The following is a 23285-nucleotide window of genomic DNA, read 5'->3' as shown; positions in this document are numbered from 1 at the left end:
GTGCTAATTGGCTTCGCCCCGCGGGTCCGCGTCCCGGAGGTGGCGGCGGCCAGAGAATCGCGTCGGCGAAACTGGCCAATCCCTTTCGTGCGCAGGCGCAGTGGTTCGGCCAGCACCGGAAGCGCAGGGGGTTGGGGCGGCGGTGACGCGATTCTGTCCGCGTTGGAGGGGCCGGGCCGCAGCTGGAGTCGCCGCGGCTACCGCGTGACGTGGCATAGCAGAAGCCTAAAACGCCAAACCCGGAGCTGCCGCGCCAGTCGTCGAGCAGCGCCCCGTTAGTTCTTGTTCCAGAGCTTCGTCCGACACGCCGGCTAGCGAGCCGCTTCTGCCGCCCTCTTTCTCCCTCAGCTCTTCTTCCTTCGCTCAGTTTGTTGGGAACGTGAAAGGAGAAGGCCCGGGGACGCCCCAAAACCCCTTCTGTTCCTGCCCATCGCAAGTGCCACTATTGCCATGGGCCTCACCATCTCCTCCCTTTTCTCCCGCCTCTTCGGCAAGAAGCAGATGCGCATTTTGATGGGTGAGTGAGGGCCCAACAACCGAGGGCAGGCCGGGTCTCGGTGCTTGGGGAGGCCACGGGGCCTGTTTGTCCCTCCGCCCGCTCTGGTGGGGGAGGGGCGGCAGGCTCGGGGTCAAGAGGAATTCTTAAGGGGGAACAATGGGGCGATAGGTGGGCGGTCGCCCCAGATCTAAGAGGCCGGACAGGGGCGCGCGGGACAAGGTTTCTTCCTTCTGGCTTTGGCTTTCTTTACTTGATCTTACTGAAAGCCGGACAGGATTGGGCTCGGAGATGTGGGGGAAGCGAACTCTTCTGATCTCGCTAAGCCCGGAAGACACTGGCGAGGCCCGTTCTGAGAGTGCGGTCTGACTCGGGCTTCTCCGGTGTGGGCCGCGGTCAGGACGGAGGCAGAACTACTCCAGTCTTCCTCCTCCCCCTTTCTGCTCCGGGTACACACACACTGCACACTCCAGTGCTATGTGGCGCGAGCGGTCTTCGGGAGCCCGGAGCCGCCCGGGGCAGGAAGTGACCAGGCCCAGAGCGGTGGCAAGGGAGCACCCTCGGTTTCAGAAGAGTCCTCAGCGCTAACTTCGCCAAACTTCGCTCTGGATTCCGCTTCATACTGTTTTCCTTGTTAATGTCCCTGAAAACTGAGTTTATCGTGAATCACCTTTTGGCCACTCTCAAAAACTGAATATGTTGGTTTACTGTCTTTGGTTTTAAAACTAATTTTTATCTAGCTGGTTAAGGTTTAATGAAAAAACTTTTAAAGTTAATTATTTCAGCCGATAACAAATTTCCAGTAACTGAACATTGTGATCCTTAATTTTAGGGTAGCTTTGTTAAATAATAATTACAAAGGGCTTTTAAAAAATCTCTTTTGGAAAATAGGCTTTTGAAAACTGCTCTTCAGCGTCTGTTTTGTTTTTTGTTTTTTGTTTTTTAGCTGAGGGAGAAGGGGCTTGCCACTTGGGTGATGTAAGCAGCCCCTCCCCCATATTATTGTGAGTTGTCTCTGCATCACAGCTAAGGTCTGTAGACCTCAATAATGCAAAAAGGAGCTCCTCTAAATTAAACGTTGAAACTTACCGGTTCATCAGGAGCTTGTTTTTTTAGAGTGGGGAGGAAGTTATATTTTCTAGTTCTACTACCACTGAAAGTTTTCCAAAGCAAAATTCAGTAGTAATTCGAGGTGTATGAAGGTTACACATTTAGTTCTTTTTTCTCTTAACTGTTATTTCTAGCTTCTTTACAATTCATGGAATGGTTGTTAATAATTCATTCATAAAGATAGGTCAAAATGTTTTCTCTAAAAAGTTTTTTAGATTTCATTTATGGAGACAATTTTAAAGGAGGGCAAGCATATTAAGTTTTTAAGGTGGCTGAAAGTTGACAGTCTAAAAAGCCTCTGAAGTCATTGGGAGGACTTTGGACTGTGATAATTGAATTTCCAGGCCGTTCCTTAAAGAAATTAACTAGTTCCTAGGTGTGTTCCTGGGAATGTACTATGTTGGTCCTTTTACTTAAGATTGATTGTAAATGAATTGCTGTGTTTCGTATCCTAAGTCTTTTGTGATGGCTTAAAGTTTCAGCAGGAGAAGAAAAGTAGAGTTATGCTATAACCACTTTCCTAAATTTACTATATTAGGGGAACATTTCTCCTTCTACCTCCAAAAAATAACAATTGAAAGAAAATGGAAAAGTATTTAACTTTGTGCATTTGTGCAAGAGATAGAAGTCATGATTTGGAATTACTTTTTTAATGTTAAATGTTTTATTATTCTGGTTTCCTGTTCTTGTTTTACTCTTTAATTTTGGGATAATCAGGTTTCCTTGATTAAAAACACTAAAGTCACAAGGTCAAGTTTTATAGTAACTCATCAAATGAAGCATAACCTTAGGATATTGCATGGATAGGGAATGAGGTGATTTGGAAATTTGATAGTTGATTTTTTTTGTCTAGCTTTATAAAGTGACTGCATAAACAATCACTCTTAAGGTCTCTCTCTCTGTTAAAGTTTAGAATTGAGTTAATGATTGCTTTTTTCATATTAATGTTCTCTGGCAGATATGTGTGCTTTCTTTACCTTTATAAGGCTTATATAAAATTCATACCTTCTTGAGTCAGTGACTTTTTCAGACTTTATCATTTTAAAGTGTTACTGAAAGATAGCAGTTAGCTCATGAGTCTGGTTTGCCAAATTACTGTGAAGATTAAAATTTTACACTTGTTCTCCCAGAAGTTCAAATAATCTTAAATGGTGTTTGAACTTAAGATTGTAGTTAATTAAAAACCAATGCAGTGTTTTAAATGTAATGTCACTTAAAGTATAGATTGACAGAAATTGTCTAGTTTTTTTTTTTTTGAGAAATCACTCGTGTGAATATTACTGAGCTTAAATTCAAAGATGATCAGTTTCCATCTTAGATTTCCCATGGAGCCCTGCATTACCTTATTTTTAGACTGATCTCCAGTGTCTTGATCTGTGATAAGATGTAATTTTGGGAAATGATTCCCCAAGTTTTGTTTACATTGGAAAACACTAAAGTGTTCTGTAGAGGAATTATTAATTCTAAGCTTTTTGAACTTGTGAGTTTTTGCCTATTGAAAAGCTGAAAAAATGTTGCTTTTTAAAAGATTGCTAATAGTATAATTCTGTATTACATGTGACTGTGGTTTTGGGGGGACAGGGGAGGTTCTTCTATTTGCCAATTTGAAAAATACTACTAATATTTTAAGTGAGGCTTCAAGCTAAAGAGTGGCATTTCATGCTTTTTCCCTAGCATATTTTATAAATTTATTATGTGATTTTTAATTTTTTGTCCTCATTCTAAAAATAACGTCTTTTTTTAATTTTAAAAGAATAAAGTAATAACTATAATTCTACCATTTCACTCTTGTTAACATTTATTATATTTACTGTCAGGTTTTTAAGAGGAAATTGGAGTTCTCTCTTTTTGACTTAGCTTATGAGCATTTTCTCAGGTCATTAGTTGAAAACATAATTGGCAGCCTTTAAAAAAAAAAAGCCCTTCTGATTAGTTATGTGATATAAGGAAACAATTGAAAAGGCAAAAATCTTAGGTTGATATCTCTAGAAGTTGATACAGCCGTTTTTAGATGTACCCTCTGGCATTATTGCAGATGGCTTTCAGACTTTGATAATTTGCTGCTAATTAACACATTGATCAAAGTGCAGATATTTCTGATCTGTTGGGTAGAAGTAAAATCTAAGCTTATAATAATTTTTCTGTACACTTGGTAGCCTCACTTTCAGTTTTGATGGTCAGACTTCTGAGGAATTAGGTAAAATACTAAGATACTGTATGTCCACCAGAAAAACCTAAAGGCAAGATGGCAGTGTATAAATACCATTTGAGAGCTCTGGTATAGACTTAGGGGTTTTTGGTTTTTGGTTTTAATTTTTAAAAATTGAGATGTAATTCATGTAACATAAAATTTATCCCTTTAAAGCATATAGTTCAGTGGTTTTACTATATTCACAAACTTGTGTTACTATTGCCCATCTTTTTTTTTTAAGAGCACATGAGTTGTGTGTGTGGGAGGGGGGCAGAGGGAGAGAGAATCTTAAGCAGACTCCACGTGCAGCGCAGAGCCCAATAGGGGGCTCAGTCCACCACCCTGAGATCATGACCTGAGCTGAAATCAAGAGTTGGGTGCTTAACTGACTGAGCCACCCAGGTGGCCCACCATCACCAGTATCTTAATTCTAGAACATATTCATCAGCCCAGAAAGAAACTATACCCATTAGTGGTTACTGCTCCCCTTCTTCCCCAGTTCTTCTGCAACCACTCATCTACTTTTAGTTTCTGTGGGTTTGTCTATTCAGGATAGTTCACATAATGTAATCATACAATGTGTCCTTTAGTGCCTAGCTGCTTTCATTTAGCATAATGTTTTAAAGGTTCATATTTTATCGTGTGTCAGTACTTCATTCCTTTTTAAGGCTGAAGAGTAATTCCTTTCTGTGAATATACCACATTCTGTTTATCCATTCATCATTTGATGGAAATTTGATTGTTTCCACTCTTTGTTATGTGTAATGCTGCTGTGAACATTTGAAAAGTTCTTGTAGGGGCATATAATTTTAATTGTCTTGGGTAAACAAATACCTAGGAGTGGAATTGTTGGGTTTTGTGTTAACTATATTTAACATTTTAAGGAACTGACAAAACTGTTTTCCATTTCAGCTACACCATTTTACATTCCCATCAGCTGTGTCTCAGGGATCTAACTTCTCCATAAGACTTGGGGTTTTGCATACGTCTTCTGCTGTGATTCTGGGGACATTTCTGAACCTCAGATGCTGCGTTTGAAAAATAGAGGGTAGTTGTAAGGTTTATATTACAAAAATGTATGGAATCACCTAGTGTGGTGCTCAGAACACAGTAAGCACTCAATTTAAATTATTTTTAAATAATTATGAAGTTGTATTTTAAGCTTCCTTGTAGAAAATTGAAAGATAAAGGAAAACATGAAAAAGAAAAATACTCTGTGTGAAATTTTATCCACCTGAAAATATACTTTTTTCATCCCAGTCTCCTTTCTGCATTTTTTTTTTCCAATTTGAGATCATGGAGTCTAGTGTCTTTAACTTTAAATATAAATATTTCTTGCTGCCACACTTTAGTAGATTTAATGATTGGCTAAGAGTTTTGGGGTAGTTTTGTTGCTCTTAAGACTTTGGTCAAAGTGCAGGTCCAGTTAGGGAGAACAAGTAATTCCAGTATATCTTTCAATACAGTGACTTGTTTATGGGGGTTAAAGGGAGGGAGGACATTACTGGAATGTACAGATTAGTCTTATCTTGGCTAGGTGAGAATTGGTTATAGTTTCATTTTGTGGAGAAAACTCATTGCCAAGTATTGCAACATAAGGAAAGAGGTACTTGAGAAATGACTGAAGTAGCACAAAATTGTTAGACCAACATGTTTTTGAGAAAAGAGCTATATAATGAGTTTTAAGTGATGGTATATGCATCTTTAATCTCACAGTAGAAATCCCTTTATTAAAAAAAACTTCTGGTTTGCATTTATATAGCACTGTTCTTTTTTTGTGCACCTCAAGAGATATATTCATGATTTTAGAATCTTATATGTGGCTGTGAGCTTTTTAACTGTTATCTTACAATTTTTATTTTAAAAATAACTTATTAAAAAGCCTTATGGTTGCATTATTTTGTAAACACTTGCCCCCTTTTTTTCATTAAGTATATAAAATATATTCAAGACTTTTAAGCAGTCATCGATACATCAGGAAATGTAACCAGGCCAACGTATTAATAAAGGAAATCTGCTACTTTGGATTCTTTTTTAATTAAAGTAACACATGTTTATTGTGTGAAGAAAATTCTAACTTAGAAGTAGAGTTTTAGTTATGCACGCAATCAGGTGTTGGCAGTTTCATTAAAAATTGGGTTACCTCTCTGCTTTTCTATAACTTAAAATCGTCATATAATAATTTGTCTTGGGGTTCTTTCGTTCTGTGTCAGTATTTTTGGATTTAAATTGTTTTAGTAATGGTATGAGGTTCAGTTGGACTTCCAGTGAGGACTAGCATGTGCCATAGTTCTCAAAACCTAACTCAGGTGGGGCGCCTGGGTGGCTCAGTTGGTTAAGCATCTGCCTTCCACTCAGGTCATGATCCTGGGGAATCGAGTCCTGCATAGGACTCCTGCTTCTCCCTCTCCCTCTGCCGCTCCCCCTTGTGCTCTTTCACTTTCTGTCAAATAAATAAATAAAATCTTTAAAAAAAAAACCCTAGCTCATGTTTTTTTAATCAGCCGTAGTTTCACTTCTTCTGACTTGGGCTTAATCATATTTTGGCTTACTTTTTTATTGATTTATTTTTTTGTTTTTAGAGCACTCGTGCAAGTGGGGGAGGGGCACGGAAAGGGAGAGAATTTTTTTTTTAATATTTTACTTATTTGATAGCATGAGCACGAGCGGGGTAAGGGGCAGAGGGAGAAGCAGACTTCCTGTGGAGTAGGGAGCCCAGTGGGGGGCTTGATCCCACGACTCTGGGATCATGACCTGAGCGGAAAGCAGACCCTTAACCTGTCTGAGCCACCCAGGCGGCCCAAGAATCTTCTTATTTTTAATTTATTTGTGAGGGTGCCTGGGTGGCTCAGTTGATAAGCATCTGCCTTTGGCTCAGGTCATGATCCCAGGTTTGATTGGGATCGAGCCCCACATCGGGCTCCCTGCTCGGTGGGAAGCCTGCTTTTCCCTCTCCCACTCCCCCACTGTGTTCCCTCTCTCGCTCTCTCTCTCTCTGTCAAATAAATAAAAATAAAATCTTAGAAAAAATGTGTGAGAGGAAGAGAGTACACACACACACACACACACACACACACACACACACACACACAAAAGCAGGGGGCGGGGCTAAGGGAGAGAGACTCTTAAGGACTCTGTGCTGAGCATGGCGCTGGACACAGGGCTCATCTCAGGGCCCTGGGATCATGACCTGAGACGAAACCAGGAGTTAGCTCCTTAACCAACTGCACCACCCAGGTGCCCCAGAGAGAGAGAATCTTAAGCAGGCTCCACATCCAACACAGACCAATTCAGAGCTCAATCCCATCATGCTTAACTGAGCCACCCAGGCGCCCCTTTTAACTTTGGTACTTAAGGGCAAATTTTGCTTTATTTTAAAATTTGATCAAAATCACCCAAGAAGGACTTATTCTCTAAAGAGACAGCTGCTTTTTTTAAATTTAATTTTAATTAAATTAATTAACATATAGTATATTATTAGTTTCAGAGGAAGAGTTCAGTGATTTCTCAGTTGCTTATAACACTCTGACATCACGTAGAAACAGGTTTTTCAAACAGTGAATGATCATATTGTTCTTCCCATCGTTTTCTGTATTTTTACTGAAAATATCAAACTTTAATTTTGTTTCTTTGTGTATGTTTTAGAATTAGATTTTCTGATTTTTTTTTTTTTGGATACTGTCCCGTACTCAAAAAACAAAACACCTCTTGGGGCCAGTTGGTTTTTCTTGTGCCCATGAGTGAGGGCTTAGTTGCTCACTCTGTCTAGTAAGTGTCATAGTATTTTGGAAAGAATAAACCTGAATATCTCAGTATGAAAGAGTAGGGAACACAGTTTAATTAGAAGACACAGGATATGAAGACATAAATTGCCGGAGTGTACAGAGAGATCTTAAAGCTACCTTTGTAGGGTACAGAGCAGAAAAGGTTGTTATATGGGTAGAAGGGGTCTGAAATTGCCTATAGCCTTTAGTTCTGTTTTGAACTGATAAAAATTAAACTTACTTGCACAGTAATGTAAATTAGGTAAGTGGGGTGCTTTCTGTGTGTGTTTGTTTTCTTTAACTTAATAGCATTTATTTCATGTACCAATCAAAGTCATGCTTTGGTTTAAATATTTAAAAAGCAACCTTGCTTAAATCATGAAATTGAATTCATTTCAAAATCTGCGATAGCGTAAGGGTGCCTGGGTGGCTCAGTCAGTTGAGCGCCTGCCTTCGGCTCAGGTCACGGTCCCAGGGTCCTGGGATGGAGCCCCGCATCAGACTCCCTGCTCAGCGGGGAGCCTGCTTCTCCCTCTCTCTCCAGCTGCCGCTCTGCCTACTCGTGTTCTCTCTCTCTGTCAAATAAATAAATAAAATCTTAAAAAAAAAAAATCTGTGATAGCGTAAATCTAGTTGGCCATATGTGATGTCCAATGATACATTCAGTGAAGTTGTTAGATATTAACCTTCCGTTTAGAAGGGTTTAACAATGTAGAATATGTTGGTTTTGAGAGATTCATACTTAAAATGAGCATTTAATTTGCTCATCACTATCACTGTAGTGAAGAAGTATACCCTCTTATTCCAGGATGGATTTTTTTTTTCTTCAGAAACAAGCACATTCTTCCCTACTTGTATCTGCTTCAAAGGAATTGTTTTAAGAATTTAGACATTAGTTACATTGGAGATGAATATGATAAGGCCATTTTTTACAACCCAAATTAACCAATCTTTTGTTCTTATTTCTGTGCATTTGATGTAGAAATGAATTTAGGTGGGGGTAATATTGGCGTCATCTTCCTTTATTATTATTTAAGGACACTAGTGCATAGTTAACATTTTTTAAGATAATTTTTATTCACTTGTTTTTATGTGTTCTCTGATTCAGTTTGTAACTTGGGTTTTTAAAAATGATAGTAGTTCATAGAATTAATAAGGATTGAGTTAGAAAATACCTTAGATTAAATGATTCGATCTCCTTGTTTTACAGTTAATTTCTCTGGTCTCAGTTTCCTAGAGTGACGTGTTTAAAGACACTTAACTAATTTGTGGCAAAGCAAATCTAGAGACCAGAGCCTGAGTCAGCCAGATACTCTTTTCTTTTCACTACTACATGTTGTCTCTCTAGGTCTAGAAGGAAAAATGGAAAGGCTTTCTGTAGCAAGTGTTGCCCTTGGGGATCAGAAATGCAGTAATTTCATTTCTAACTCATTTGTGCCTTGACCAGTTGACTTTTGCTTTCTAACTATAAATTTGTTGTAAAATTAATTCTTAGTGTGTGTGCTTTTGGTCTAGATTTAAAAATTTTAATGTCTTTTTCTAGTTGGATTGGATGCTGCTGGCAAGACGACCATTCTGTATAAACTGAAGTTAGGGGAGATAGTCACCACCATTCCTACCATTGGTAAGAAAGTTTGCAGATGACTTTAATTTATATCATAATATATTATAAAATGAAATAGAATATGGTTTAATTTTGAAACAATTTTTTAAGGCTTTATTATTTTAGAGAGCTTTATGCTCACAGAAAAGTTGAGAGGAAGGTACAGAGATTTCTCATAAACTCCCTACCCCCATGTATATATAGTTTCCCCCTTTATCAACATCACTCACTCGAGTGGTGCATTTGTTATAACTGATGAACTTCATTGACATAATCATCCAAAGTCCGTAGTTTACCTTAGAGTTCGCTCTTGGTGTTGTGCATTCTCTGGGTTTGGACAAGGGTACTGTGGCATATATCTATCATTATAACTGGCTTAGGTTTTTTCAGTTTTTTGATTATCTGGGAGATTTTTAAAAAGCAATTCTGAGAGAATTCCACAGTAAGGGGTTTTATTTTCTTAATGACATTTTGCACAACTTTTTTTCTTTGTAGGTTTTAATGTGGAAACAGTAGAATATAAGAACATTTGTTTCACAGTATGGGATGTTGGTGGACAAGATAAAATTAGGCCTCTCTGGAGGCATTACTTCCAAAACACCCAGGTAAGGAATGCTATATACAGTTTGTATAACTTATATGTTTTATGCTTTAAAGTTTCTTTTGCTGTCTACTATTTAACTGAGTGTTGGCATTCTTATATGAGTTGGCATTCTTATCACTACTTACATATTCTTCAGTGAACTCTCTCACTCATGCCTGTGAAGGCTAAATTACCCAGGATGGAAGAGTTACATAGCCATCATAACAATATTTTGGCAGATTAGGTGGAGGTGGTTCTCAAGATTGAATTAGTTCTGTTTGTTTCTTTCTTAGTCTAGAAAGTAAGGTCTATATAACTTTCTGTCATTTTAATTTTTAATGAATAAAAAGCAATTAGTAGTCCTTCATTTAGCCCAGTTAAGTGTTTACCTTATTAAAATACATTAAGAAAAAAATATACTGGGGTTCCTAGTGGTGTAGTCGGTTATGCGTCTGACTCTTGGTTTCAGCTCAGGTCATGATCTCAGGGTTGTGAGACAGACGCCCCCGTGTTGGGCTCTGCAGTCACGCAGAGTCAGCTTGAGATTCTTTCTACCTCTCCCTCTCCTGCTCATTTTCTCTCTCTTTCTAAAATAAATAAATCTTTAAAAAATATATATATTGATGTAGATCCATTTCATTGACTTATAAGGTATTTTTATATTATCATGTAGTATATAGTGGCATGGGAGACACCTTAGTAATCCTGTGAGTAGGAGTTCTTGAATTCGGCTGCGCATTAGAATCACCTGGGGAGCTTTAAAAAAAATTAAAAAATTAAAAATCTCAAAGTGTTGATCGTTTATTAGCTCCATACCAATTGAATTAGAATCTCTGGGGATATAAACTAAGTATCAATAATGCTTCTCAGACTTTGATGTGCATATGAATCACCTGGCTATTTGTTAAAATACAGATCAATTTAGTAGGGCCTGACTAAGGCCTGAGATTCCGCATTTCTAGTAGGTTCTCAGGTGGTGGTGGTGCTGGTTTGGGACCTTACTTTGAAGAACAAGGCTGTGGTATAAGGTTTTTCAACAGCATTGTTGATATTTCGGACTGAGTAACTCTTTATTGTTGGGCGAGGGGAGGTTCTCTGTACTGTAGGATGTTTAGCTGCATCCCTGGCTTCTACCCACTAGGTGCCAGTAGCAAACCCCCACCCCCCCAACCCAGTTGCAGTAACCAAAAATATCTCCACGTATTGCAAAATATCCTCTGGGGACAAAATTGCGCCCACTTGAGAACCACTGCTGTAGTCTAATTCTTACATAGGAGCAAGCTGAAGCTTGGAATGACTTACTAGGACTGGAGAGGTTGGTTCTTGTTCCAGATTTCTCTTTAATCTCATTCCAACTCAGTTTTGTTTACTACCACAGGAGAGGTTTCTCATCAGTTTTTGTTTACTACTGGAGTTGATAAATACATTTTTTAAGTAATGTGTGATGTTACAAGCACTTCATTTATGTTTAAGTTGTGCAGATGTCATTCTTGTTCTTCAACTCTTAAAACATAGTATGCAAGCGAGGTATATTGCCACCAGGTGGCAGTGAATAATCTAGGTGAGTTGGCTGGAACTGGTATACTAGGTTTAAGTAGTGTGTCCTGTTAAATAAATGGCATGCTTTTTTACTTAAAAATTGGAATATTTCTGTTCATTAGCTGTGATAGAAAAACCTTTTTTTTTAAAGATTTTATTTATTTGACAGAGAGAAAGGAAACACAAGCAGGGGAAGTGGGAGAGGGAGAAGCAGGCTTCCCGCCAAGCAGGGAGCCTGGTGTGGGGCTCCATCCCAGAACTCTGGGATCATGACCTGAGCCGAAGACAAACGCTTAACGACTGAGCCATCCAGTTGCCCCGAAAAGCATGTGACTCATATCAAAATATGATACGAAAACTTCATTATGGAAATTGTCAAATATACACAGAAGTAGAGAGAATAGCATATAAACTTTCATATATCTGTTACCCAGCTTCAATTGTTAGGATATGGTCAGTATTGTTTAATTGATGTTTTTCTCTAATGTACTTCACCTTTTGGATTATTTTAAAGTAAGTCATAGTCATTTCATTTAGGGAATATGTTTTTGAGGTAAAATTAGGGACAAAGTAAAACTTTGCTAATCCTTAATTTGTAATTCTTGATAAGAGTAACCCTAGTCTTAACGTAGATTTGTTTTAGAATGCTTTGTATGTAATGTACTTTTGCATTTTTGTTCTGTTGTTTTTTTCGGGGGGTGCTTGTGCATGTGGTGGGGAGTGGTAAAGGTAGAGGGGGAGAGAGAATCTTAAGCAGGCTCCATGCCCACCATGGAGCCCAGCATGAGACTTGATCTCATAACCCTGAGATCATGATCTGAGCCAAAATCAAGTGTTGGACACTTAACTGAGCCACCCAGGTGCCCCATTTACTTTTGAGTTCTTGAGATTAGATCCATTCCTGGCCTCTTTGGATCACCTTATAATCAAAAGTCCCAAGTACTTCTTCCTAGAGAACTCACGACTACAGGTGGAAGTTTTATGTCTTACCTGATGTAATGTCAGCTAAGCTCTTAAACCAGCTTTTCTAGCATTTCTCATCAGTTCTGTTAGCTATAAAATTGAAAAGAAATGAATATTGTTTAACCATGCTTCTAACTTAACAAGCCAGGACACAGTATTTATTGTAGTAAATTCCTCTTCCCTCATTAGATAATTCCAATTATTTTGCTGTTCTAAGTAAGTAAATACTTGGCCTTTTAAGTAGTCTTTTATTATAGCCAAACTTATCTTTAGAATCCTAGCTTTTTTATACTCTTGATTCTAGTTGTACCAGGAAGTGAATAACCGAATTTATTACTGAAATACTTCTTTCTCTCAGTAGTATTACTTTGGAACTGATAGCATTATTTACATTTTAAAACAAAATAAAAATGGATTGTTAGTAGTACAAATAAAATTGGATCCCTTTTGGAGCCATTGCCTCTTCTAGAGGGATAGATTTTAAAAAGGAATAACTTTTGGAATAGGAGGGAAGGGAGGAGACAACATTTTACTAAAGCCTGTGATAAGCCAAGTGCAATACTAGATTCTTTTATACCTGTATGATTACATTTAACAGGCTTATAAAGTTAGCTGCCATGGTTTTATTTTTATAGAAGAGGAGGCATGTTCCAGGATTAGGTCATTTATGTAATAAGTAGTCTTGAGATTTGAATTTGGATATCTTTCCATTATGCCGTACAGGCTCTCATAGTACCAAAAGTATTTTCAAAGATTAGGATGTTTAAAATGATGGTTTCCAGCAGAGACAAAGGAAATGGGTTTGAAATCTGCTAGACCAAAGAAAATCATCACTTAATGACCATAGCCAAAAATAAATATTAGGTACCCTCGCAAACTCAGTACTATGATGGTACTGAGGTGTACATACAAAATGGAGTAGCTCTTTGCCCTAAGTGGATTTTATGCTCTTCGCGGAGTTAATCTGTTTATATAAATAAGCAAGCACAAGACAGTTTGTGATTATGTGACAAATGTTCAGAAAATACTTCAGTGGTCAGGGTTGTGGGGAGAATAATATTTAAAGTAATCTCTTTATTAATAGGAATAGATTTTTAACAAAACTATCAAGGTACTCTGTCCTCTCTAGTTGAAAATTTTATACTTTCCCATTTGAAAGTTTTTAGAAAAGTCTTAACTGTTTCCTTAATTCCATTTGTTTTCTAGAATAGAATTCTAATGTTTGTGACTATCTGATAAGAATGGTTACTACTTTTCTTTTTGTTAAGAATTTCATATTTGGGGGCACCTTGCTGACTCAGTCTATAGAGTATGTGACTCTTGATCTCAGGATTGTAAGTTAAAGCCCCACCTTGGGCCTAGAGTTCACCTAAAAAATAAAAATAAAAAGAATTTCTTATTTGATCAAGTCAACAACATTGTGGAACAGGGCTTACTTTTGTATAAGAAGCATACAAAAACTATTTTGTGTGCCCCTTCCCCCTCTTTTTTTTTTTAAGATTTTATTTATTCATTTGAGATACAGAGAGAGAAAGCATGAGCAGGGAGAGAGGCAGAGGGAGAAGCAGGCTCCTCACTGAGCCAGGAGCCCAGTGTGGGGCTTGATCCCATGACCCTGGGATCATGACCTGAGCCGAAGGCAGACACTTAACCATCTGAGCCACCCAGGCACCCCCCCTTTTTTTAAGAAACACTTTATGCATGATTTTGACAGAATATGCTAATTCAGTCAGTAAATTCATGCATCTTTAGGATCTTTGGTTGATTCTTTTTCCTTTTGTTCCCACTTAGTGACCATTTTGCTCCTTGGACTTATCTGCACTTAACATGCAAGGGAAGAGGGATAAAATCATTCATAGTGTAGTTGAGAAAAGTGATCAGTTGGTTAAGAGTAAGATTTTTTTTAAGACTTTTTTACTTATTTAGAGAGAACATGTGAGTGGGAGAGGGGCAAGAGGGAGAGGGAGAAAAAGAATTGTTAGCAGACTCCCGTGCTGAGCATAGAGCCCCATGGGAGACTTGATCCCATGACCCTGAGATCATGACCCGAGCCGAAATCAAGAGTCAGATGCTCAACTGACTGAGCCACCCAGGCACCCCCCAATTTTTTTTTTTAATAACATAAGTTAAAATCACAAATAGTACTCAAATCTATTTTTAGTACTTCAGGCACTGTTCTTTTTTGTTGTTCTTTTAATAAGGAGACATTGTCTTCCAGTTGTTTAACTCTGTGTGGTTCTTCTGTCTGTACTTGTTTTATCTTTAGTGTCTCCTTTAAGGTTAACTGTTGCAATTTATTTAAATAATTTTTCCCCAGGGTCTTATTTTTGTGGTAGATAGTAATGATCGTGAAAGAATTCAGGAAGGAGCTGAAGAGCTGCAGAAAATGGTAAGAATATTTTTTTAATTTATTATTTCCAAGATGTGTTTTGCAGGGTGACAGTGGTAGTGTTAGTGGTTGGTACATCTTACTGTGATTAGATTACACAAATTATTTCAGAGCTAGAAAGAACCTTGAGAAACTGTCATGACAGGTTCTTAAGAACACACATAAAAATCTCCTATAGAGCTTTTTAAAGAACACACAGAAGAGTAGCTACTTCATTAAGTTGGGAAGAAGGCTCAGCTTGTTTTTAGCATGCTCCACAGGTGATATGTCTCTGGTTGAGGATATCTCCATTAGTCCAGTCCTTTATTTAATAGATTAAAAATCTGTAGTTTGGGAACTTATGTGATCTAGGAATCTTGGTTCAAACCCCTTGTTCCCAGGGTCTTTGGGTTTGGTTTTCTCTATTCTGTACCTATATAATATATACTTTGAAATATTTCATAATAGCAGCCATGATAAAGAATTCCACCTGAAGATAGTAGCATTTTGGTTGATACGGTATTTAGCTTTGCCATGTATCAGAATGTTCTCATGTATGGTTGACCCTTGAGCAACATGGGGGTTAGGAGTGCTGACTCATGGCCCACCCACCATATGTACAGTTGGAAATCCACGTATAAGTTTTGAGTCCTCAAAAACTTAACTACTGCTTTTGCTGGCCACAGTTTAGTGGCGGGAATATTGCCTCCTGAGGCCATGCCTTCCCGTCCTAGGTGACAGTTCTTCGTGCCAGTCATAATTGTAACCCAAAGAGCAAGCAGCTGCCAAGCCCTCCAACTCTGGAGTGGGAGGTGGGGAGAGTGGGCCAGCACAGGTCCCCGGTGTCCAGGTGGTGCATCCCAAGGACCACTTGACCCTGCTGCTCAGGCTGAGAGCACAGACAAAATAATAACTCTTGGAATATAAATCAGTAGTTAATGCAAATGAAGAAAAAACTCCAGAACAAATCATGCCAGATAAGCAAATTGAAGCTAGAACTGAGGACCTGGAAAATGAAATTGAAGTTAAAAATTGCTTTTGAAATGAAAAAAGCTTGCATTAAAGGATGCAACTTTCAACTACACTTAAGAAAAACCTGGAGAAAACCCCAAGTGTGCTCATGGATAACATGAAACATGTATTAAAGCTAAATTAATAATGAAATCACACCAGGAATCTTGGAATTTGGAGGAAAAGCTGCTTGATGTTGGGAAGACGAGATTAGAACAGATGCTTAGAAAATGTTTTAGGAATACAGACTGAAAAGAGCAAACAGAACGATGAATTCAGACAATATGGAAAATTCAGATGAGATAAAGACCATACCACAAAACCTACAAATGGAGATACAGTTTACTAAAATTATTCAGAATGTGTTCCAGAACCTCATTTAGGGAGTAAAGGCAATTGGGCAGAGGATTTTGCCTTTAAGGAAACTGTTCTACAGCTTGACAAGAATCTCACTGTGATCTAATAAGAATTCTATTTTGTCATTTTTTTGTTTTGGTCTTTATATGTCATTTAAATAGCAGATTTCAAGTAAAATTCTTTTTAATGTTTTTGGAACTATTGTAAGACTCCAGTTTTTTTGTGGCTTAGCACTTTAACATGGAATCTGTTGTTTTAAATATAAAGCGACTGGCATACTCAAAAAGAATCTGAGAATCTTAGTCTTGGGAGGGTTCCAAAAGACATCTAATCTAGCTTTCCACCAAATGTGGACATTTTCTCTGCAACATTTCTGGCAGTCCCACCTCTCATTTGGAATACTTCTATGCATTTGTCAGTCAACCAGAATATTAGAAAAATTGGAAAAGGATATCCACATCGTGATTTTTTTTTTCCAACCGTCAGTTGTATTTTAAGGAAATCTCATTTTAGATTTATCTCTCACACAAAAAAACTAATAGCTTACTCTTGCCCTTACCAATAACACATGATTAACATAATTTTGAATGTTATATGTATTATATATTATATTCTTACAATAAAATAAACTAGAGAATGTTATTAAGAAAATTACAAGGAAGAGAAAATGCATTTACAGTAATGTACAGCAAAACGTCCATGTATAGGTTGATCCATACAGTTCATACCCATGTTGTTCAAGGGGTCAACTGTATTTATATTGTAAAAATTTGTTGAGGAACCTTGCTAGAGGTACCTTGTCGTGGTTTCAAACTTGGATAGCCATAAAATATTTACTGAAATGAAATTTTAATTCTCATTCATTGCTTCTAAGACTGTATTGCAGTTTGTAAAACCATTGTGCCAGTGTATGTGTAACTAAGTCACTGGTTGTTTGTCCGAGGAGTTAAATATCACCCCTTCTACTCTTTGTAAACAGCTTTATCAAGGTGTAATTCACATACCATAAAGTTCACTCATTTAAAATACGTAAGTCATTGGTTTTTAGTTTATAGAATTGTGCAGACATTACCACAATCTAATTATAGAACATTTTTATTGGCCCATGAAGAAATTCTCTAGAACTATTAGTATTCCCCATTTCTTCCCCCAGTGCACCCCAGACTCCCAGCCTTTATGACTGCTAATTTACATTATATGCATATGCCTATTTTAGGCATTCATATAAATAGAATCATACAATATGTGGTCTTTTAAAACTTTTTGTTACTTTTCACTTAGCATAAATTTTCAATGCTCATCCATGTTGTAGCATGTGTCAGTACTCATTCCTACCAGCGTCAACTCTTGTATTTCATTTATTACTATATTATTACTTATTATTTACTCTTGTATTATTTATTATTATACTCTTATATTATTCTTGTATTTTTTCACGATACTGCTAATGCCCTAGTCGTTGTACTGTCCTGCTGTTGTCTAGTCCTGCTGGCTGGAAAGGAATAAAAGTCCAAAAAGAATCTACGGGGTGCCTGGTGGCTCAGATGGTTAAGCGTCTGCCTTCAGCTGAGGTCATGATCCCAGGGTCCTGGGATCGAGCCCCACATCGGGCTCCCTCCTCAGTGGGGAGCCTGCTTCTCCCCCTCCCTCTGCTTCTTCTCCTGCTCATGTTCTCTCTCTCTCTCTCTCTGTGTCTTGAATGAATAAATAATAAAAAATAAAGAAGAATCTTATACTACTGAGTACCATAAGATTCTGCCATAAATATTTCCATATGTGTTTCTTGTCCTTGCCAGTTTTTTTTTTTTTTAAGATTTTATTTATTTATTTATTTTAAGATTTTATTTATTTAATTGCCAGAGGGAGAGGGAGAAGCAGGCTTCTTGCGGAGCAAGGAGCCCAATGCGGGGCTCCATCCCAGGACCCTGGGATCATGACCCAAGCCGAAGGCAGTCGTCTAATCAACTGAGCCACCCAACTGAGCCACCCAGGCGCCCCGCCGATCCTGACTCTCAATGGATGATCATGAAAGCTGAAGTGAATGATTTACTTTAATGGAGTGCAGGAAGATTGGCTTGAAAAATAGTTTTGCTTTCTTGGAAGGCATATGATTATTTGCTTGGGATTTAAAAATTGAAGGATATGAGATTTAAGTGTCCCTGAACTTTATGTAGTGAAATTAGATTGATGTTTAATAATATATTTAATGTTGAATAATTGGTATATACAGGAAGACAATGTTTTACCTACTTTGTCTCGGTGATTTGAGTTCCAGTTTGTTAGTTGTTAACATCTTAGCTTTTATTTGCAGCTTCAGGAAGATGAGTTGAGAGATGCCGTGTTGCTGCTTTTTGCGAACAAACAGGATTTGCCAAATGCTATGGCCATCAGTGAAATGACAGATAAATTAGGTCTTCAGTCTCTTCGTAACAGAACAGTAAGTATTTGGAGGTTCATATTAACCACCTGACTTTTAGAATTAATGTAATTGCTTAAGGAAGTATTCACTTTTAAGTACATATTAAGGAATTGTCCCTTTTGAACAGATAATGTGCACATCATTAAAAAAAAGATAAAGTAATATACTCTTACAGACATGAGCCCTTTCAGGCTTTTCTGTGTGTTCAATTTTTAAACTATGTTTTTTTTTTTTTAAAGAGAGGGGTAGAGGGAGAGAATCCCAGGTAGGCGGTACAGCCAGTGCAGAGCCCAATATGGGGCTCGATCTCATGACCCTGAGATCATGACCTGAGCCAAAATCAGGAGTTGGACACTTAACTGATTGAGCCACCTAGGCAACTCTCCATTTTTTACCTTTTAATATTTATCCTTTAAGGATCCAAATGTTTAGATACCTTTATTTCATTTGGTTTTTGTTAACTTTATCCTCAAAACATTTAGTATCGATAAAAGATGTACTTTATGAGAATTGTATAATCTAAAGATTGATATTGTTAATTTTAATTTTATATTTTATTTTTTTATTTTTATTTTTTTAAAAGAATTTATTTATTTGACAGAGAGACAGCGAGAGAGGGAACACAAGCAGGGAGAGTGGGAGAGGGAGAAGCAGGCTTCCCGCTGAGCAGGGAACCCGATGTGGGGCTTGATCAATTTTATATCTTTTAAATAGCTCTGCAGCAAGTATTTTGTAATTTGGTTTTCTTATTAAAACTGCAATATTTTTGCAGGCCTATTTTAGATAATCTTGTTTTATACTGTTTGCCTTTTAGTATTCCAAAGCTTATGAACTATCATCATGACATTAAACAAGTTTTTAATTTAAAATTAAAAGAAGTACTATGCTTGTTCTCCAGTAGCTTGTTGTAGATCAGTGATTTATATACTGGCAAAACACAAATACTGTTTTATATATAAAAATGATATCATAAACTTTAATGTGACTTGTGCTTTACAATGGTTTTTCACTAAGTTGTCAACAAGGCAGATAGTGTGCTGTGGCAATAACTGTATAGGCTGTTTGAGATGTCCCAGGTTGATTTAAACAAGATAAACTATAAATGATACCAGTTTTCAGTGCTGTGAAGAATTTATACCTTTTTTTTTTAAGCTTTTATTTATTTGAGAGAGAAAGCACGAGCGGGGGGGCAGAGGGGGGAGAAGCAGGCTCCCCACTGAGCAGGGAGCCTGATGTGGGACTCGATCCCAGGACCCTGGGATCATGACCTGAGCTAAGGCAGACGCTTAACCAACTGAGCCACCCAGGCACCCTAAGAATTTATACCTTTAACCAGCCTTCTAGGTTACTGGAGTGTTTGGTATTCAAATAATAATTGGCAAGTGTGGTATACTTGCATTGACCTTGCAGTATTAAAGCAAGATCTTTATTGTAAGGCAGACTAAAATGGGTCAGTAAAGAAAAATAATAGAAATAAACTGTCCCTGAAAGGTAATTAAATTGCTTTCTAGATCTTTTTCTTGCTCTTTGTTAACATTTCTTGGCATTTCATATAGTTCCTGGTACCATTTTAAAAAGTGAAACTTTTTGGAATGCATGGGAACTAAAGATAGTGAAATTATCTGAAAAGCTTGATTCCAATATCAACAGCTCCTACTCTTTTCAAAATTTTGCCTCCTGTACTCTGAACTTAGTTTTATTGGAAACGAGGGTTATAAAGACCTGGTGGGTACTTAATTAGTTACTAATCTTCCTATAAATGTTCTTTTTGGATTAAGGAGTACGTTGTTCATTAAATCTATTGAATGGGTAGAAGTAGCTTTAAATGTGACAGGAGTTTTGTGAGAAGCATGTGTGAGAACACTTCCAATCTACAGTTACTGAGATTATTAAATATAAAAGTAATCATGAGATATAAACTGTATTTACTCCTTTATTCCTCTAGTTTTATATATTAATTTTTTGTTTCCTTTTTTCCTATACATTGATGGTAACTGCTGACTCAGTATTACCCTTGGGCAGTTGGGGGAAATAATTTTCTGATCACAAAATTTTAAAGACTGGTTATATATAGTCTTTTGTTAATCAAGTATTTTCTTGTTCTTCCTTTACAGTGGTATGTTCAAGCCACTTGTGCTACACAAGGAACTGGTCTGTATGAGGGACTTGACTGGCTGTCAAACGAGCTTTCAAAACGTTAAATGAAACTGGATATCTAACCAAGGACACATTTGATAGAATTGGTCTAGGCTTGTTACAACAAAATTAGTTTGCATCTTGGTTATTAAACAGTATCTGGGACTGGTTTGGGCAAATATTACAGCGTTTAAACTTATTTTGTTGCCAATTATTGTTGACCAAGTATAATATTGTTATTTAGCAATATGCTTGGTTTTAAAGAAATTCTCCTTAACTTGGGAAAAAAGTGTCCTCTTTTAATTGTAATTCCCTTAAGCCTAAATGCCTGGACATAGCTATTGTGACATCTTTAAATAAATCCGTTTTGAATGTTTTTTGAGCCCACGAGAAATAATGTTTTAAAGTTATCCCCTTGCTACTTTACTGATACCTTTATCATTCCTGGGACAGTCTGCTGATTTAAAAAATGTAGCATTCCATTTGTATTTATTTTTCTCCCTTGCCAAAAAGATCTTCTAATACTGCTTGTACCAGCCAGGGAAATGCTCCAAAACACTATTCAGATCTCTTGCACTGAGGAACTTATATTTCCCCCCCTTTATTGAATCCTGGCTTTCATCAGCCAAGCTTACCTTAGTGTGGTTTGGATTTGATAGCTAATTAGGTTCTGTGCTGGTTGCAAAGAGTTCATATTGAGATGATTTTTAATACCCAGCAGATTGTCTTCCTTTATATTGTATCTTTTTTATGTTGCATGTTGCTTTTTGGTATCAGCCTGACTCTTTGCCCAGTATATGATAGTTCTGCTGATGTTTTGTTTATCGGTGAACATATCTTCATTAAGAGTTTTTGGAAAACTCATCAAACTCAGTAAGTTTTCTTCATAACCCATTTGGAATTATTCCTAATAAAATGATAAAAATATGTAATTGTGTGTGTTCTTTTTGAGTCTTGAAGATGTTTGAAATGGATTTTCTTATTTAGCAAAGTTAATTTGCATATATTACATTTTGTGAACAATAATACAGGTCTTAGTGAGTTTACTAATTGTTTAAATTGGAAATAAGGTGTGGGTTGCTATCATATGTGTAACAGTGGAGGTAACTTCAAAATTTTAGTTTCCTTTAATAAAACAGAATTTGACACTGTACATTTCTAAACTCAGATCAAGAGTAAAAAGCTGTAATAAAATGAACTGCCCAAAAAGCATGTATGCATGTGTTTGTTTCACAACTAATGTTAGTTTAAAAAATGCAAGTGCTGTTTGCGTGGCAGAATGCAGACTGTTAGTGATGCCACTCTCCTATGTCAGGGAGTTCACAAGCACTTTGTTTTAGCTCCACATATTTCAGAACTTCTGCGGAGAGCTGCATGTAACACGTTCTTTGTTAATAGGGCAATAAAGGTATATATACTCCATTAACTACATTTATGAAGTTATTAAGGACTCACCTTGGTAACCTTATGAGTAATTAAACTTAGTTTTTGTCTGCAATGTTTTATGTATCTTACAAATCTTTCAAATTCTTAGTGGCTTGTATAGCTTCACATAAATTTCTGGATTGAAATTTTATTTCCAAACCAAATACATGCTAGTAAAATAATACATATTTTTGAATCATAAAAAAAATGCTGGATCAAGTGAAAGGAAATTGGAATTAAGTAGTTGATGATGCTCATGCAGGTTACTGGGGTAAAGTGTGTGTTTAACCTGGGTCATTCGATGTAAGTGCAACTTCCTGGTCTACCAGATGAATTCTCTCTTCTGCCTAAATAAGAAAGGTATCTTTTCTTGTGGGATAAAACTAAGATATGTAGTATATGTAGTTTTACGGGGTTCAGCTAGGTAGTATTAAGCTTCCAGTGGGTTGACTTGTGATCATAATTAAGTTACCACTGTATTTAAAAAACAAGTAAATTCAGAATGCTTTCACAGACTTTGAAAAAGGAGTAAAGAGAATCCGTATAATCTTATTTGTGATGTAAAGCAGCTCTTACTATCATTGTTGGAAATGACTGCATTAAGAAACTATAAAATTGCCTCATTTTCACCAAATGGGTTAGATTTGCAAGATTACTTTTTTTTTTTTTTTAAAGAAAACATTAACTTGGTAACTTGGCAAAACTTGGCATGTTTTTTATCCGAAGAAATTACTTTTTTGGGGTGCCTGGGTGGCTCAGTTGGTTAAGCATCTGCCTTTGGCTCAGGTCATGATCCCAGGGTCCTGGGGTCAGGCGCCATGGCAGGCTCCCTGCTCGGTGGGGAGTCTGCTTCTCTCTTTGCCCCGCTCCTCTTCGTGCAGGGACGCACATGCCCTTGCTCTCTCTCTGTCATGTGCATGCACTCTCTCTCAAGTAAATAAAATCTTTTAAAAAATTACTTTTTCTTCAGTCCTAGTGGTGGTAGTTTTTTAAGTCAAATTGAGACGTTCCTTCTCCCTCCCCCCCCCAATAGAAGTGAGTAAATTCTTTGGGGAAAAGTATAAATAGATAACCCTCATAATGCCTTTCCCTGTATTTTAACATTCTTTGCAAATGATGTGAACTTAGAAAGTTACTATCACTGTTCTAATTTACTGACATGCTCAGTGCTCTTAGGAAATACTTGACACCATCAAGATTCGATGCTTACTGTTCACATAAATATTAACCTTAGTGTTGGTCAATCAATAAGAGGTATCTGTGACCTCCCCTATTAAACAGCAGTTGGTTATGTCCCTAGATTAAAAAGTATTCTGTCAA

At 37.3% G+C, this 23285-nt stretch overlaps 1 protein-coding gene and 1 pseudogene across 1 annotated transcript; both read left to right on the top strand.

Moving 5' to 3' along the window:
* The first annotated feature begins 90 nt into the window (after window positions 1-90).
* On the top strand, window positions 91-21472 carry ARF4 (ARF GTPase 4). The gene is made up of 6 exons (XM_025885144.2): window positions 91-517; window positions 9105-9185; window positions 9660-9769; window positions 14567-14638; window positions 18297-18422; window positions 20519-21472. Exons 1-6 carry the CDS (start codon window positions 451-453, stop codon window positions 20603-20605), a joined length of 543 nt encoding a protein of 180 aa, XP_025740929.1. The 5' UTR covers window positions 91-450; the 3' UTR covers window positions 20606-21472.
* On the top strand, window positions 15384-18290 carry LOC141374230 (centromere protein H pseudogene; annotated as a pseudogene).
* Window positions 21473-23285: the final 1813 nt, after the last annotated feature.

Source organism: Callorhinus ursinus, unplaced genomic scaffold (genome assembly GCF_003265705.2).
Source record: "Callorhinus ursinus isolate GAN/ISIS: 27379988/994484 unplaced genomic scaffold, GSC_fseal_2.0 scaffold15, whole genome shotgun sequence".
Lineage (NCBI taxonomy): Eukaryota > Metazoa > Chordata > Mammalia > Carnivora > Otariidae > Callorhinus > Callorhinus ursinus.
The sequence above is the reverse complement of the archived record's forward strand: the minus strand, read 5'-3'. Positions and strand labels throughout refer to the sequence as shown.

Coding starts and splice junctions, on each gene's coding strand:
- ARF4 (XM_025885144.2), top strand. CDS start 451: ATGGGCCTCACCATCTCCTCCCTTTTCTCCCGCCTCTTCGGCAAGAAG. Junction 518..9,104: donor GCAGATGCGCATTTTGATGG/GTGAGTGAGGGC, acceptor GTCTTTTTCTAG/TTGGATTGGATGCTGCTGGC. Junction 9,770..14,566: donor ATTACTTCCAAAACACCCAG/GTAAGGAATGCT, acceptor ATTTTTCCCCAG/GGTCTTATTTTTGTGGTAGA.